At 43.6% G+C, this 18,079-nt stretch overlaps 1 protein-coding gene across 1 annotated transcript; it reads left to right on the top strand.

The window, feature by feature from the left end:
- Nucleotides 1-586: 586 nt before the first annotated feature.
- On the top strand, nt 587-16,999 carry LOC116955555 (intelectin-1a-like). Its single transcript, XM_076053327.1, has 7 exons — nt 587-895; nt 1,239-1,367; nt 2,447-2,700; nt 4,499-4,657; nt 5,243-5,366; nt 11,924-12,030; nt 13,200-16,999. The coding sequence occupies exons 1-7, from the start codon at nt 844-846 to the stop codon at nt 13,350-13,352; spliced, it is 978 nt and encodes a 325-aa protein (XP_075909442.1). The 5' UTR covers nt 587-843; the 3' UTR covers nt 13,353-16,999.
- The last annotated feature ends 1,080 nt before the right edge of the window (nt 17,000-18,079 follow it).

The following is an 18,079-nucleotide window of genomic DNA, read 5'->3' as shown; positions in this document are numbered from 1 at the left end:
TTACCATTTTAACAGGCTTTTATTTCAGTTCTACTTTACAGGCGGGCGTCGTTTGTACCGAGTGAGGCGGTAACATATTGGGTTAAAATTTCCACTCGCATTCAAAAGCTGTAACTTTCCACTGTTGGACAAAAACAAGCCGATTGTCTCACATTTCCTTCCTTCCCGAGTAGGTGGTCTCTGATTTATCTGATTTGTCTCGTCATTTTCCTCACCCCGCGTCTTCATCATCATGTGCCTTCCCTCGATCCCCACTCAACAGTTCATTTTGTTCCTCTCACTGTCGTCAATTCTCCCAACGTATATTCCACTTGTGTTTTGTTTGGGGGTTCGACGAAATTGAATTGATTATAAATATGTATGTAATCAACCGTTAAATAATGGTAAAGCTGTACTTAAAACATAAGCATTCTAAGAGTCAATGATCATTTTAAAGTGGATTTGCATAATATAGATGTCAGCTTTGTGTGTTTTTATGTTAATTTATTATTTGTAGATGAGGACATTGTTATGAGTAGCATGGGATATTCAACTTGGCTGACCCTGAAAATATTTCCATATCCCCTATTTCCTGCCACAATACACTTCCCTGATTGGTTGCTGTAAGCAGGCATTAAACTATAAGTGTCTGTCCAACGCTCACAGAGCTGACCACTCCTGCTGTAGTCTGCAAGGCTGGTGTCTTAAACTAATAACCGATTCTGTTCTCACTCTAGTGCTCACAGTAAATCTTCACAAGTTGCGTTAGGGCTTTTGTTACCTGCAGCGGTTTGTTTTTATTGCATTTACAGGCTTCTGATCGTTGTAGAGTTAGAGAGAGTTGCGTGGTATCGCTGCTTATCCATGGGGCTCTTCAAATTGCCGCCTTTTCTGAGCATTTCCACGACACTTTTATGTGAGTTCCTTTTTATAAAAGTTTACTAATTTATATAATCGATACAATTTGCAAGTACGTAATTTGACTCCCTTGAGACTCTTTTTACCCGGTTACACAGTAACAAGCACATGAATGTTAAAATTATTTTGAAACGTGCGTATGCAACCGTGCGAATCAGAGGTGTGGGGAAAGGACAACAAAGTTGAATGAAGTTAAATTTGTTCAACCCCTAAAATAATCAGATATGAAACAACAATGAAGTCTGAGAGTTAAACCACCGAGTTGGGATCGCCAAAAGAATCATGCTGCGCTTTGCTTGTGGGGTTTTAATCTGGGTGATGCTAATGCCTTGTGCTTACAGGTGCCGTTGTTGTGAGGACAGCAGTGTGCTTCTCAGCAGAGGATTGCAGTGGGATTCCACCAAAAAAATGGTCCGAGGAGCCGCCACACTCATGCCTTGAAATCAAACAGAAGACAAAAACAGAGAGAGGTGAGGCTAGATGCTTCACACAACGCTGTCTTCTAATTTAAATGAGATCTACCCCTAATTCAGCTGACACCGATATCGGGGATCCGACTCTGACATTTTAGCCCAGGGGTCGGCAACCTGCGACTCTTTGGCTGCACCCCTTGCGACTCTTTGGCTTCCCCTTGAGGCTCTTTGGCTGCACCCCTTGCGACTCTTTGGCTGCCCCCTTGCGACTCTTTGGCTGCCCCCTTGAGGCTCTTTGGCTGCCCCCTTGAGACTCTTTGGCTTCCCCCCTTGCGACTCTTTGGCTGCCCCCTTGAGACTCTTTGGCTTCCCCCCTGGCGACTCTTTGGCTGCCCCCCTTGCGACACTTTGGCTGCCCCCCTTGCGACTCTTTGGCTGCCCCCTTGCGACTCTTTGGCTGCTCGCATCTTGCCGAGGCTTCTCTGAACAAAATAGTGCCGTGGCTTAGTTTGCAATTGCGAGTTTGCGTTTTAAGTCAATGTTTTTAAATATTTAATGGAAACTGGTTAGTAAGTATGGGTATTCATAAGTCGGGCATTCGTAATTGGAGGACTGCTTGTATAGCTCAGTAGGCCTTTCCTGGTAAAATACAAAAAGTTTTAGTTCTAAAAGTTCATTCATAGTAATAATTTGTCATTTACACGTCCTCCCACTTCCTGCCGCTCGTCCCCTACCTCTTCAGCCCTCCCTTGGATCCCCGATCCCTCATCTGGGATGTTGGTGGATGGCAGGGCACGCTAGGGGATGTCGGTGGGGTCTGTCATAGCTTTGGTACCACCAAACCATGCCCATGATTCCTACCACGTGATGCACCCCCTTTTACCCAGTAACAAAACACATGCATGCCACGTGACCCAGCCACCATCTCCGAGTAACGAATTGACCCATGCCACTGCAGTTGGCCCCTCTTTCAACCTCACAGCACTGCACACTGTACCAAAATATATATTTACCTACATAATTGGTTTGGGTATCACACGTGTTCTTTCAATGGAAAGATAGCACACGTAGAAACCCACGTTTGGTCCACATCCACACAACTCATTTGTTGAATCTGTTCCCTTTGCTCACGAAAGATGGGCTATACTCGCTGCAAACGAAGAGCGGGCAGTCCTACCAGGCGTTCTGCGATATGAACACCAACGGAGGAGGCTGGACCCTGGTCGCCAGCGTCCACGAGAACAACATCGCGGCCAAGTGTACCACGGGAGACCGCTGGACCAGTCAGCAGGGCAGCAATTCTGCAGTTCCATTCATAGACGGGGATAAAAACTGGGCCAACCTCAACACATTTGGTGTGCCCGAGTCGGCGACTGATGACGACTACAAGGTTTGTCGTTTACTCAAATGGCACTTCGACCATTTGGATTCGTACAAATGCAGCGGCATGAGCATGCGGGCTACTTGACCCAGCCAATGCATCCTTGCCCACCGGAGAAGCTCAGATAGGGACTGTGTCCAGATCTTTCAAGGATTTGTTAGCTACTCACACAATCCAGCCTGGTTAAACCCAGGATGGATCATTTGCAGGCCAGTTTTAAATGTTTCTAACCAGCATAGATGTTAGATTAGGGGGGGTTCATGTTTCGCAAGCATAGAGAAGGGAGGGCATGACCGGTCAAGAACTTAAATTTTGTGTTGAGTGACAAACTAGGTAGCTTCCATAAAACGTTATGCAACCAATGTAAATATAATGCCGCCTAACTAATTTTGACCAAGACCTTGCTGCCAGGCAGGTGGCTTTGTTTTTGTGGGGCTGATAATAAGGCCCCATCGCTTAGTTCAGCAGGAGGGATTGTTTTCAAATCCTTCTCAGAGTGGGCAGAATTTAGTAAATCATCTGCATATGTAACACAGTTGACCAATAGGGAGCCATCCCTTGACTCCACCTCCCATGTTATCTATCCCAGATGGAAACTCAAGTTGTACATCCATCGAAAGTTTATTGAGCTACGTGGTCAAAATATGTTAAATAGTGTAGGGGATAAAGAGTATCCCTGTCCCACGCCAAAGTGAAACAGAAATTGGCTCCAACTCATTGTCACACAGCTTTACCAGGGGCCTGCTCACCATCATAAAGGTCCGTGATGATTGTGAGCAGAGGGTCTTGGACTCAGAAAGCATGAAGAGCCCGGCCTATTGATGGTGCCATAGGTCTTGACTAGGTCAATAAAACAGATATGTAGGTCGTGTTGAAATTCCATACACCTCTGCTGTAGCAAACGGACGGAGAAAATGGTGTCTGTGCACGACTGCTCCTATCGAGAAGCCTCTCCTCAGCATGTCTGGCAAGGCGGTGTTTGACAATACTTGCCAGGATCTTTTCCGGCACACCGAGGAGGAAGATGCCCTGGTAGTTGCAATCAGTGTGGTCCCCCTTTTAAAAATGAGCACCACCATGGAATCCTTACAATCCTGCGAAACCTGTCATGTGGACCAGATGGTTGTAATGATGTAACATAGGGTATGTCTGCACACAATCACCGTCCTCCCTCAGCAGTTCGCTTGAGAAGCAATCTCTACCTGATGCTTTACCTGGTCTCAAGCTCCAGATTATCCTTTGCACTTCCTTAATAGATGGCACGACACCCAACGACTCATGGGGAGCAGCTACTTCCTCCAATAGTTGAGGCACTGTGGCCCTAGCAGTGTCAACCCCAGTCCCATTATGTTATTTGAGTTGAAGGGGTTTCCCTCCAAGACCTGACAGAAATGCTCAAACCTGCAAACCCGTTCTTGGGGGTTAGAGGTCGGATAAGTGTTCTTTCTCTTAAGGATGGTAATAGATGTGGCGCTGCAATTACTTTGTAGAAGCGAAACTTTGAACCCAACCACTTTTAGGAAGGAACCAGAGACAAATGTAGAAGCAGGTAGCTTATACGTACATAAAATTTGTGTCCATCCATCACGCTGTGGATCTCCCAAATGATATGTAGGAGGAAATCATACAAAAGATAAAACAATTGCTTTGAAGGTCAGCCAACATAGACAAATATATATGATATTGCTTGATTATTTTAAGTGAAGGTGCTGAAACAGGCGAAGAAAATGTTCATTCGTAAATACGCATGTCCGCTTTGTTAAGTTGTTTATTGTAGTTGTGTTGCTTGTGTGTTTTATTTATTCAGAACCCGGGATATTACGATCTGGAGGCAAATGACATAGCAGTGTGGCATGTTCCTAACGGGACTCCTTTACCTGCGTGGAAGACATCATCGCTCTTTCGCTACCACACAGAGTCGAAGTTTCTGGCTGCCTTTGGAGGAAGCTTTTATTCCTTTTTCAAGGTAGAGTCCTTTGTCTGACTTGTGACTCATGAGGTTGATAACCTTATATCAAAATTGTACTGGGGTGTTATATGCCTTTTGGCCAAACCACCTTGAAGGCCCTAAACTTTTCAGATCTCAGAAGCTAATCAGGATAGATCTTGCATAGTGATTTAATAATTGACCAGCAAGGTTTAATTTAATGGATATATTTCTGGAGCTCAGCCCCAGATAACTCTGGTGGAAATTAATGCCCATTGACCAGGAGGTACAGGTTGTTATCGCGCCGTCAGGCCTTTACAGTGGATAGCAATGGACAGTGGAGCGATATATGTCCCTATGTATGTCTATGCCTCCACATGTATGCTCCCTACCTCCACCAATCTGCACTTGTCCAATGTGCTGATGTATGGCCACGTACCCCGATGACCCACAAAGGTGTTGGTAGACCTTAATCTAGCAGTGATTTGACGAAAAGGAAAACGCATACATGATATGGGTGATCTTAATGGGAGCGTACACATGAATAAACACATTTTAAGTGGCGTAACATTGTTCTGTTGTTTTCAGGTAAATATTGATTGATGGTTCTCCTTTTGTTTGCAGAATTTCTTCCCATTAACGTACAATTCCGGAAGCTGTCCCACCAATAACGGGCCTGCCTACCCCATTGTTTATGACTATGGAAGTGACGCAGTCGTCAATTCTCTCAGCTGCCCTAACTGTTTGAGTAAGTATTGCTTATACTGGTACTTTATCTGCAATGCGGTATGATTAACAGATTTTGACTTAAAACTTTCGTGTCTGCAGGAATTCATATTCTTTGGTTCTTTCGGTAAAGTCACATAGATTGAAATATAATAATAAAAAAGAAACTGATAAAAAATAAATAATACATTTTAAATAAAAATAATAAGAACAACTAATGTAGACTGTAGCCTGGTTCTTAACGTCGGTGAGTGCACTGGCAGTCTATAATGTAGACTGTAGCCTGGTTATTAACCAGAGTGAGTGTACTGGCAGTCTTTAATGTAGACTTATTGTTGGTTCTTTCAGTAATAAAAATAAAATAAAAAATTTAAACAAAAACCAAGACGTTTCGATCGCAACACAAGCGGTTGTCATCAGGAAAAGGGGGGTTAGCCTCTAAAGGCAAACTGTTTATAAAGGCTGAGAGATGGGCGTAGCCCAAGTGTGTCAGCAGCATGGGTGGGGCAGCTAATGTTAATGTTGGAGAAAACAACGATACCGGCAGTGGGTCTACACGAATCAAAGGGCCGCAAGGCAATCATTGCACCTCGCTCCACACACCCACCCTGCTGACGACGAAGGTTGACAAGAAAACAAAAAATCAAGTCATGACCCAAAGTGGTTGATGACATATTTCCAATTATTTTTGAGTTTATAAAAATCCTCTCGGTTGAAATTGTGTCTGTATATATGGATGGTTTCATGAACGTTTGCAAAGTACTATTGTCTTAGAAAAATAAATTTCGTGTGAGCCAGCCGTATTAAAATAATGATCAGCCACGGCAGAAGAATTGGTCCTACCGTCTTTCAAATCTTCATTATGCTCACGAACACGGTCCGAGATATGTCGCTTAGTCTCCCCAATGTAAAGGCTGCCGCAAATACAGCTTAGTTTGTAGACTCGGGGATATTGCATGCCAAGAATCATGTCCTTCCCAGATGGGATCAGATCACGAATTCTATGTACTGTGTTAAATCGGACCTGGATCTTGTGTTTATTCATGATTTGGGAAATATTTTGGTTACCCCTGCTATGTATGGCCAGGTGATGGTTTTGATTGGATCGTCAGATGGCTCCTTCATAACGGTTGGGGTGATGGCTTTGCAGATTGTGTAGTCAGGATATCCATTCGCCTTGAGAGCTTGGTGTACGTGTTTGAGTTCACTGGATAGGTGTTCATGGTCGGAGATACATTGAGCTCTATGGTGTAGCGTTTTGATGAGGGAATTATTCTGGGATGGATGGCGGTGGGAAACAGGTTTTAGGTAGGCGTCAGTATGAGTTACTTTCCTGCAGACAGAATGGCTCATTGAGCCATCTGGTCTCTTTTTGATTAGGACATTCGATAAAGGTAGCATGCCATCCTTTTATACCTCCATGGTGAATTTGATGGTTGAGTGTATGGAATTGATGTGGTTGAGGAATTGGTTCAAAGCCGGTCGGCCATGTGGCCAGATGACAAACGTGTCATCCACGTACCTCTACCACAAGGACGGGCGTAGAGTGGATGTCTGGATGGCGTCCATCTCAAAATTTTCCATGAAAATTTTGGCTACAACTGGAGTTAAGGGAGAACCAATTGGGGTACCTTCAGTTTGTTTATAGAATTTTCTATTCCAGGTGAAGTATGCATTGGTGAGGCAGCATCTCACCAGCACCGGTACATCAGAATTCAATTTTTGTTGGACCAAATCTTCAATGATTGCAATAGTATCGGGCACAGGAACTTTGGTGAGCAAAGAAACTACATCGAAACTCACGAGCAAATCACCTGGGGACAGTGAGATGTCTTTAATTGATGATACTAGGTGAGCCGAGTTCAGTACAGAAGAGGTCGTTTTACCGGTGAATGGCTGCAAGGTCTTATACAGATATCGGGCCAGTTTGTAGGTGGGTGAGCCAATGTTGGAGACGATGGGAAGAAGGGGTGTACCTTCTTTATGGATTTTTGATAAGCCATATTATCTTATTCATATTCTTGGTTCTTTCAGTAAAGTTACGTAGAAGGTAAATAATAAAATAATAATAAAACATAATAAAATAAAATTATCACGACGTTTCGGCTACAACACAAGCAGCCGTCCTCAGGTGAAGAACAGAGCTGTCAGAAAAACAGCATCCTAATGAACACTGCTAAGCTTGGCAGCGTATTTTAAGCTGGATGGGAGGAGCAGAGCGCCTTGACAAAGGAGTTTACATATCAACAGAGGCATTTAGTATATTGATGCTAAAGAACTGCAACTACCTCTACTACATACAATAAACCGATGTGAAAAAACTATATATAAACTATATCAATATAATCAATGTACTCAATATGCTCTCCAATAAGCTGAGCTATTAAAATTAAGTAACTTGGTATACACTGACTATATATTGACTACCATACAGTAAACCGATAAAAAACTAAAATAAACTACGTTCATATATTTTGATTTAAAGCTTTTGTGACTGCAGGGATTCATATTCTTGGATCTTTCGGTAAAGTCACGTAGGTATAAAATAAAATAAATCAAGATGTTTTGGGCGCAACACAAGCGTCTGTCATCAGGTGAGAAAGCATGTTCTGCTGCTGAGGCAGACTTTTAAAAGGTTTGAAATGGGTGTAGCCCAAGGGTTATAAAGTGGCCGGGGCTAGTGATGTGAATGTGAGAAATTAGCATGTAACTGTAAGATCGGAGGAGAGCGGCCTTCACGACGAGGGAGTGCAACCCAGCGGGTGCAATCCAAAGGGCATGTGAGCATGAGAGTGCAATCCAAAAGACATGTGAGCATGAGAGTGCAATCCAAAAGACATGTGAGCATGAGAGTGCAATCCAAAGGACATGTGAGCATGAGAGTGCAATCCAAAAGACATGTGAGCATGAGAGTGCAATCCAAAAGACATGTGAGCATGAGAGTGCAATCCAAAAGACATGTGAGCATGAGAGTGCAATCCAAAAGACATGTGAGCATGAGAGTGCAATCCAAAAGACATGTGAGCATGAGACTGCAATCCAAAAGACATGTGAGCATGAGAGTGCAATCCTAAAGACATGTGAGCATGAGAGTGCAATCCAAAAGACATGTGAGCATGAGAGTGCAATCCAAAAGACATGTGAGCATGAGAGTGCAATCCAAAAGACATGTGAGCATGAGAGTGCAATCCTAAAGACATGTGAGCATGAGAGTGCAATCCAAAGGCGTGAGAGTGCAATGCATGAGAGATTTAAGAGAGAGGCATAGAGAGGGAGAGAAACAGAGAGTCGGAAATATCAGCTGACATAGGCAGGTAGGATGGAAACATCACAGTCAGTTAAGATTTTACCTGGTTAAAAGCGTCCTTCGAATGATTGCTCAGTGTGTACCCATCCTCTTGGTTGAATTTGTGTCTGTGTTTATATATCTGGATGGCTTCATGAACAAATCTCTGCAGGTAGCCGATAGGTTTGCAGAGTACCTCCGTCTTGGAAAAATAAATTTCATGCGAGCCCACAACGTTTAAACAATGATCGGCAATGGCAGAGGTATTGGTCCTACCGTGTTTCAGATCTGCCTTGTGTTCACGAACACGGTCCAAGACAAGTCGTTTCGTTTCCCCAATGTTACTGCTGCTACAACCACAACTCAGTTTGTAGACACCAGGAATCACATCCTTTACAGATGGGATTAAATCACGGATTTTGTGTACCATTTTGAAACGAACCTGGATCTTGTGTTTGTTTAAGATTTTGGAAATCTTTTTGGTAACCCCCGGGACAGACGGGGCGTAACATCAGCATAAGATTGAAAAAAACACCAAAGAAATATTAAATTATCTCAACCACAACTGTCGGCAGTGGCAGAACATGCTTGTCAACAAGGACACTCAATTGATTTTAATAACGTTGAAGTGTTGTGTAAAACGAATCATTACTGGCAAAGACTAATTAGAGAATCCATTGAAATCGAGAGAAATAGAAATAACTTTAATCGCTCTGACAGCTACAGGCTTAGTGCGGCTTGGAAGCGTATTATTAAATAATGTTGTGAGCCCACATTGGGGAGCCCTTTGATGTGAGCTTTGAGAAGTGGGTGTTACCCGCAGCATTCTATCAAAAAGCTGCTTAGCCCAGCCCTCCCACCCACCCACGCCCCCTTACTGACTCCTCCCCCTCCCTTAACCTGTATATAATCCAAGGTCGTCTCTGAACTGTGCTCCTAACACAGACATTCTGCGTTGACTTTTCCACCTGAAGACGGAAGCTTGTGTTGCCTCCAAAACGTCGTGATTTAATTATTTTCTTTTATTTTGTTTTATTTTATCTACGTGACTTTACCAAATAAAACCAAAGAGAATGCATATTACAATTCCTTATACGGGAAACATACGAATTAACGGATTACTAACGTAGCATATAATCACAATAACACACATTACAACTAATTACTAATCTACAACTCATTACTAATAATAACCATTGACTGATTTCCAATCGATTATATAATTGTAATATCCCCCCCCCCCCTGCCTCAAATCACTGCACCTGAATGAGTTAAATGATGACGTCACCCTGCTGCTCTATTTAAGACCGGGAGCAAGTAAGAGCTTTACCATTCTGGCGAATTGCCCGATGATGCTGGATGTAATTACTAGTGAAACGTCGTACTACTAAAACTGTAAATGTTGTGGATTCACTCTTCAGCGCACCGGTGAGCTAAAGTAGTGAACTCTTTGTCTTTTGTCAACGTGACACTTTTTTTGCTGATTGGCCATGTCGGGTGGTGAAGGTTACGACACATTTATAAATAACGCGATCTAACCCAAAACCTTTATTATGAACCCGTGCTATGTACGGTAAAGTGATGGTTTTGGTTGTATCCTCAGAAAGTTGTCTCTGCATGGCTGAGGAGACAGCTTTGCGGATTGTTGATAATGTAGGCAATTCATCTTGACTTAAAACTTTCGTGACTGCAGGAATTAATATTCTTGGGTCTTTTAGTAAAGTGACGTAGATAGGTTCAAAGAAAATAACAAAAACTACGACGTTTCGATCGCAACACAAACAATCGTCATCACGAGAAAAAAGTGTTTTTTCTCCTGATAATTTTTTATATGAAAATTTTTTTTTTTGTCCTCATGACGATTCCTTGTGTTGCGATGGAAACGTCATAGTTTTTTTGTTATTTTTGTTATTTTCTTTGAACATATCTATGTGACTGTACCGAAAGACCCAAGAAATAGGCAATTCATCTCTAGTACGATATAATAGTTTTAGAATGTTGTGTACCCTGACAAATCTTACTCAGATTTTTAGTTTTTCCAAAACTCCAGATAATTTGTCGGTTACTCCTGCAATATGGTAATTTAATTTTGATCGCTTTCAGCAGTATTGCTGTTCGATCTTGGTTTGGCATTCAATGCTCTGTTAATTTGAGCATAATTGTAGCCATTTAATTGTAGCGCTTCTTTAACATGATTAATCTCTCTTCTCAGACTTTCACCATCTGACACTGTTTTGGCCCGATGTATGAGTGTCTTGATGAGAGAGGATTTATTAGCGGGTGATGATGGAAATCTACATTCAGATGACTAATCTATTATATAATTACAATACCCCCTCCTCCCTCTCTGATCTCTGCACCTGATGGGTTCAGTGATGACGTCGTCCTGCTGCACTATTTAAGACCGGAAGCAGGTGGATTGCTTCACTATTCTAGCAAATCGACCGATGATGCTGAATGCAACTATCAGCGAAACGTTGTTCTACTCAAATTGTAAATGTTGTGGATTTACCCTCCAACACACCGGTGGTCTGTAGTAGTAACTAAATGACGCGTTGTTTACGTGATAAACCTTACTGGCTGTGTCTGGTGGTGGAGGGTTACGACAAAGTTATACTTTCGCGATCTAACTTAAAAATCTTTTATGAATTCACTATCCGTTCCAAATATCTTGTACACAAGCTCCTAAACTGAATACCTTTATTAATTTATTTTGAGTAGTTTACAATTACGATAAAAAATAAAGGTATATTATGCACTCGTGATTCCTAATGCAAGGGACAAAGCAAACCCCTGTTCCCCCCCTCCTACCCACAAATATAGAAGTCAAACTCCGCCTATACCAACCAATTCTCAATCCATTTCATCTGCCCAACCTCCTGGATTGAAGGCACTTTGTTGGTGAAGTTCCCCGCGAATCGCAACTTTGCAACTGACCTCTCTGATCGCTGTGATTCCCCGATCTACCTGTTGCCCAATTTGATCCCCCCCACCCCTTGTGGACGATTGTAGGATAACCTTTTTTGCATTGAGGGCCCTTCGTTGTTGGCCGCTTCAACAATTCTCTTGAGACTGGCACGGTGCCCAACAATTTTTTTTAACGATGGCTGCAGTCACCCCACTCTTGAAAAAAAGCGAGGTTTTTTGTAACAATCATTATCCTAAAGCTGTGGAAAAGTGAGCGGTGCCGTGTGGACCATTTAAGCATTCCAGAAATGCAGAAGCTTCATTGTTAATGAGAAGTGAAGTTGACCGTTATAAATGCATTCAATTAATGAAACAAATTTCCACAGGCGGAACGACATCAGGGTTTGTACAATTCAGAGTGTTTAACAACGAGAAAGCCCCATTTGCCATCTGCTCTGGGTTGAAGGTCGTCTCTAACTGTCACACTGAACATGTGAGTACTTCAAATACTTGCTGTCGAGCACGCTGCTACACTGATGGCAGCACAGACCAGTGAATACAAATACAGTATACACTATATCATGGGACCGTTTTGCTAGTAACAAAGTATAAAAAATATGAATAGCTTTAACCCTTTCTGGCAAATAAAACACGTTTTAAGATGTTGAAACAGCAAATATATACCTTTTGCAAGGAATCGAGTCTGCATGGGACGTGATGTGACGTCATCGTCGCGCTTATGCCAGAATATAATGCACTTTTAAGCATTGAAGGTTTCCTGGCGAGGAGTCACGAGTCAGACACAGGTATTATGGGCTAATTGACCGAGATAGACGGCTGATAATATTTACCACCTGTGCTCCCCACCGATGCTTTGCTCGTTTCTCTTTTTGCATCACGCCTTCAAATCAAAATAACTTTAACCGTTTGGATAGCTACCGTCTTAGTGCTGCGTGGAAGCGAATCATCAAGTAATAAATTATTTAAATGCATGCCTACGAAGGGCAACGTAACTCAATAGTGATTACCGTTGGTAGGGCTATTTTAATAAACACAATAGACAGGAAGGACAAGTTCAAAGGGCTCGCATAATGCACATGCATAATGTACGTTGCCTCAGTATACCCCCCCCCCCACACACATTGTGCAAGAGCGCAACTGCGTGGTCACCACATCTACGCCTCTGTATAAGGAACACAACAGGTGGACATCTCCACAAATCTGGCTGTCGCCTGATGAAGCTGGTTGTAATTACTGGCGAAACGTCGTACTCAGTTTGTAAATGTTGTGGCTTGGCTCTCCAACACACCGGTGTGCTGTACGAGTAACGAATTGGCAAGTTGTGTTTACGTGACGACCCTTACTAGTTGGCTGTGTCGGGTAATGGCGGGCCTTAACGACACATTTATATATACGCGATCTAACCCAAAAACCTCTATTATGCCTTCATTGTTGTTGGAGAGCGACTTGTTTCCAACTGCCCAGTAGCGTCCCTCATGGGCCTCCTCCACACACAGGGGCCGGTCTTGATTCCGCCGGTACCAGTCATCGGCAAGTCCAGTCAGCTCCACATCCTGAACCACATCAGCCTTTCTCCTCTCTGGCTCATGTGATGCCCGAGCACATGCCCACTCAAGTAAATGGCAATATGTGTGTGTGCAGTTCTGTGTAGGCGGTGGCGGCTACGTGCCTGAGGGAAACCCGAGACAGTGCGGTGACTTTGGTGCCTTCGACTGGAACGGCTATGGGACAGGTGTGGAATGGAGCGCAACAAAGAAGCTGCTGGAATCCGCCATCCTCATCTACTACCGTTAAGCTGCCACCTGAAAAGCGCCCCGTGAGCAACTAAAGTGAATTTATTAAAACATTTTTACAGACATAAGGTTAGTGCTAGGGTAGGAGCAGGGGACCTCCCTGACTGGCGGGCCGAATGCTGCTTACGACTCAATTTCATACGGCCCACAATCGGAAGATCCAAACAATATGTATCCATTACTGACAGCATCTTTGCTGCACTAATTCGCGCATGAGAATGAAATATTTTCTTTTTACAGATATGTTTCGTATATTTAGAGTGCCCAGTTACTTTCCTCAATGTAAGGGCCTCATTTTGCTCTATCGACATGCACATTAATTTTTCAGTCATTATTATAAAATGCAAAGGTTTATGTTAATGTGTGGTCTGCCAGAGATGATTTAAAGTCCTATTCGATCGTCCATAAAGAACGTATACCCCATCCCTTATACTCCGGATTGGTCATCCAGTTATGGTCAGGATGAGTAGATTGTCCTCTCTTCTAACAATTTGTATCCACCCCAACCCAGACCCATAGTCATTATTGCCGAGTCTGGCATTTTCAATTGTTGTTCACTTTTCACTTTGTGTTTTAAAGAATTACCAAGTAATAATAAATGGCCGAGGCAATTGAATATTTTATTTCTGGGACACTATTTTTTTCCAGGGGTGCACTTCACTCCGCGACTGGGGTACCAATCAATCCGAAATCAATGCTTCTCCGCAATGTCGAAACGCTAAACATCAGCATAAAAAATCCGTTATCGAAATTTTTTACTTTGAATAGTGCATCGTGTCAGCTCGTCGAGATGAGTCGATTGCCGCATCGCCGACCATCAACAGGCTAAAAGTGACTGCTTCACGGACATTATGCGAGAGCCGGGGTGCTATGGTACCCCGGGGTACCGCCATAAGGTTCATTTTAAGAACACTACTTTCAGCGGCTTCAGATCTCCCACAAAAATAAAAAAACAAATCCCAAATTTGGCCCACAAAGGGGGTGAAGGGGGTCAGTGGTGTAGCCATCGATTCTGCAGGAAGTTCAACTGCACCAGGGCCCACACAGGAGAGGATCGCTCAGGCGGCAGGTCATGAAGAGGTGAGGAACTGGACAGGGTGCCCCATTTCATTACCTGGGCCCAGTGCCCAGGTAATGAAATGTTGCCCACACGATCCAGCTGCGTTGACAAGGTTACGTCAATGCTCTCTCTCCCCTTGTCATTCGGCGGGGGGGGGGGGGGATGACATGGCCTAGCGGTAGCACGCTCTCCACCTCATTCAGATGTCCACGGTTCGAATGCAGCGGCCACCCCGGATTAATACTGAGGGTGAGATAATTATAAGAATCATCATATGCGCCATCAGCTTTGGAGTGGACGTTCCAGATCCCCTTACATCATCATTCACAAGACTAGGCCATTGGGTGCCAGTTTTAAGATCCACATTTTCTTATCATGAAACTAATCTGCAACTTACTCCATTGGGATTAAACGTAAGCAATCGACCCCAAACTGGCAGACTAATGCCCGTTTGCAGGCCAGGTACCGGGTCACCTTGTGCCAACAGGGCCAGCTGCTACTGGGGCTGCCCTGTCGAATGTGTTGAGATGAGATGTGACGTGAAAGGAGGGCGCTATTATAAACAAAAACAAATTAATCCTACAATTACTCTACATTCGCTTGTTCTACTCTATATTCACATGTAGTACTCTATATTCACATTTTGTACTAAAGAGCAGAGATCCTTGCATATTCCTACAATACCCTTATATATCAAGTAACACTTTTATCTCACGTTACAGTCCAACTGATATATTCGTTACATCATACATGCTGCACTCTTTCTTTAATTAATTTGCCATGTCTACATATTTGAATGCCTCAATAGTATGCCCCGTACAGCATTGGTCAACTTATTCCTGGCCTTAATCCGTATCTGTGAATCCCTTAAGGTCACTGCTCTTGACGAATTTTCAGGAGGCGGGAGGGTGTCACTTTCGCTGATAAGTGTAAGGGTGCCGCCACACATTTGAAACCATTGGGGGGGTTTGACAGCAGCACGATCATGATGATGGGGAGGGGGGGGGGGTTCACATTGTTGTACTGTGGTGGGGGCCGCACGTCAGGGGCCGCACTAAAGGCCACCAGGGGCCACCGGTTGGCCCCGCGTGGGCCTTGCAATGAAGAGCCACTTGCCGAAAGAGAGAGGCAGCAGACGTCCTCCTGTGGTTAGATTGAGGAGGTGCTACTCTGCCTCAAAAGAGTCGAACTAATCCTCTCCAGGTAAATAGGCCTGACAAGCCTTGAAAATTGACCTCGTGGTTAGTTAGCCAATCGAAATCCAGCACCGTTTCTGTTAATGGCCACGTGCTTCCTCACTTCAATGTCCATCGAAAATCCACGTTTATTTTTGCTTTGAAGACAGACAAAACTTGATGAATTTTTTTTGTTCAGATAGAAAAAAAACAGTTACCGCTTTCTGTCAGAAGAGGGAGATACGTCCCCTTAACTGTTGAATCCTCATCCGCACTTTGCTTTTAATCAGCTCAACAATCCACGTGGAAGATTGAAAACCCCCTTTAGCTAAACCTGCACCGTATTCTGCCAAACTGCGTAATGCATACCTGTCAACCCTTTATCAGCGCCTAGCTTATTACAGACCAATTCAGACCTTGTTGGTCACCCCGTGCCCTTATAAATCTTAAAGCTCATCCTACAAAGTCCCATCACGAGGGAGAAACACAAAGTAAAAACAGTTGGATTTTTTTCGCCCGTTTTTGAAACGACTGTACGCCGTGTGGACCTGAAAACTCAATTTTCCTGATCAAAAGAATTCGGGGTAAAACCGCGTGTGTTGACACGGCACGGTCATGGGAAAACCCCACCGTGTCTAGCATGCTCCCTGTTAAATGTCTCTCAGCGAGCGAGATGAGGAAATATGTGACACCAAACTTGATTTGAAGCTTTCGTGACTGCAGGAATTACTCTTTGGTTCTTTTGGTAAAGTCACGTGGAAAGAAAATAAATTAAATAATAGAATACGCCGTTTCGATTGCAACACATGCAATCGTCGTCAGGTATAGAACAAACCTAGTGAACTTATAGAGAGACAAAACACAGACACGGAGACACACAGACAGACACACAAGCAGAGAGAGACAACACAGACACACAGAAAGAGACACACAACATAGACACACAGAGACCCAACGCCTGTGTCGAGGCCTTAAATATAGAGAGAGGCGGGGTGCAGAGAGAGAGGTGGGTCCGCTGGCGTGGAGTAATTAGCATGTCAATGAGAAAGCTGTGTGGAAATGTGAAACCATTTCTTTTTTTAATAAATGTTCACCCTTTGCCTAATGCAAGTCAACAATCTACCTAGGAGTATAACTGTGGACATTCAACGTTGGGCCAACATCAACCGACATTGGATCCCAACGTGGAATGTCTGAATCTCTTAATTCGAGGGATATATAAACAACGCGCTTTTATTTGTGCCAGGCGATATTAATAGGCGGCTTCATAAGCGAACAACTAATAAACGATGCTCCATTTTTAGACGATTCATCTCCTTTTGATTGCGTGGTGTTTGTGGCTTTAGCTATTTGCTGATCATTTCTACTCTTATACAAAATACAACCCGTGCTAATAAAACGCATGCCAATTTATGTACGTGTACTGACATTTATTGCCGTCGGAACGACATTTTCAACACTTTCTTACCTCCGGTTGAAACCAATAATTGCATATGTTCATTGAAATCTACATTGAAAACTCATTTATTTGGAACGGATTTTTGTGTTCAATTTTGTTGGCATTCCACCGCACCCCTCCGATTACCACGGTTGGCTACGTACGGTGCAAAAGAAGTTCAACAAACATAGATTTGAGGTTTTGTGGTGTTAGTAACATGGAATGCACAGCCAGCTACCGCTAAAGTCTTCTTAAAGTACCATGTCATGGAGAGATTACAATGCTAATCACCGCTTTTCAAAGTTGTCGTCGGTATATTTTCACGATAGGAAGTGCTCATTCGTATATATGTTGCGTGTTAAAGAATGGCTCGTGGAAGCATATATCACAGAGCCACCTCTGAGATCCCTGAAAGTGACCTCTGTTTCACTCAGTAGGGGGCAGCTCTATCCCTCCTGTGCAGTCACTCAAGAATACCGTGTGATGCTCGGTGCGTGACAGTAACGCTGACATTTAATTTGCTAGCTGGAGTTTAGCCAAATTAATAGAATAGTTAAAGTTAATGCGATTTGTTTATTTTTGTGTGCAGATAGACAGAAACCATAAACTCCCTGCCCTTGAGAACCTGGTTTAACCTCAAGTACATGCCACCAGCCTGTATGTGAACTCCAGATCTCAGATCGTGCCAGCTCCACGCCGACATCAAAGCCACCTACTCGCCACTTCTTATTACAAATCACTGTTGCAACTATGTCGAAACCATACAACGTAGAGTGGTGCCATTAACAAAAGAGTAGACGCTTGACGATAACAAAAGGCATTGAATTCACGCACTTTTGATGCCTGGTTACGCAATGGCACCTACACTAACTGCATGGAACGCTGCCGCGGTGGAATCGATTACCGCGCCGGACTTGCGACTGACCCAGAGGTCGCCGATTTGATCTCAGTTGAAGCGAGTTTCTTGAATCCTCCGGTGCCTCCATCCACCCAAGGGGTATGAAATGCGCACACCGCAGTTAGTCGATCGACCGGGTTTCATGTGGTTTGGGGCT

The sequence above is a fragment of the Petromyzon marinus genome, chromosome 60 (assembly GCF_048934315.1).
Source record: "Petromyzon marinus isolate PM22_M1 ecotype Great Lakes invasive population chromosome 60, UKy_Petmar_22M1.pri1.0, whole genome shotgun sequence".
In the NCBI taxonomy this organism is placed as follows: domain Eukaryota; kingdom Metazoa; phylum Chordata; class Hyperoartia; order Petromyzontiformes; family Petromyzontidae; genus Petromyzon; species Petromyzon marinus.
This window is presented reverse-complemented; position numbering and strand designations above follow the sequence as displayed.

Excerpts from the sequence above, each read along its gene's own strand:
- LOC116955555 (XM_076053327.1), top strand. The coding sequence starts at position 844 with ATGGGGCTCTTCAAATTGCCGCCTTTTCTGAGCATTTCCACGACACTT. Across the intron at positions 1,368-2,446 it reads GAAGACAAAAACAGAGAGAG|ATGGGCTATACTCGCTGCAA; the intron begins GTGAGGCTAGAT and ends TGCTCACGAAAG. Across the intron at positions 12,031-13,199 it reads CTAACTGTCACACTGAACAT|TTCTGTGTAGGCGGTGGCGG; the intron begins GTGAGTACTTCA and ends GTGTGTGTGCAG.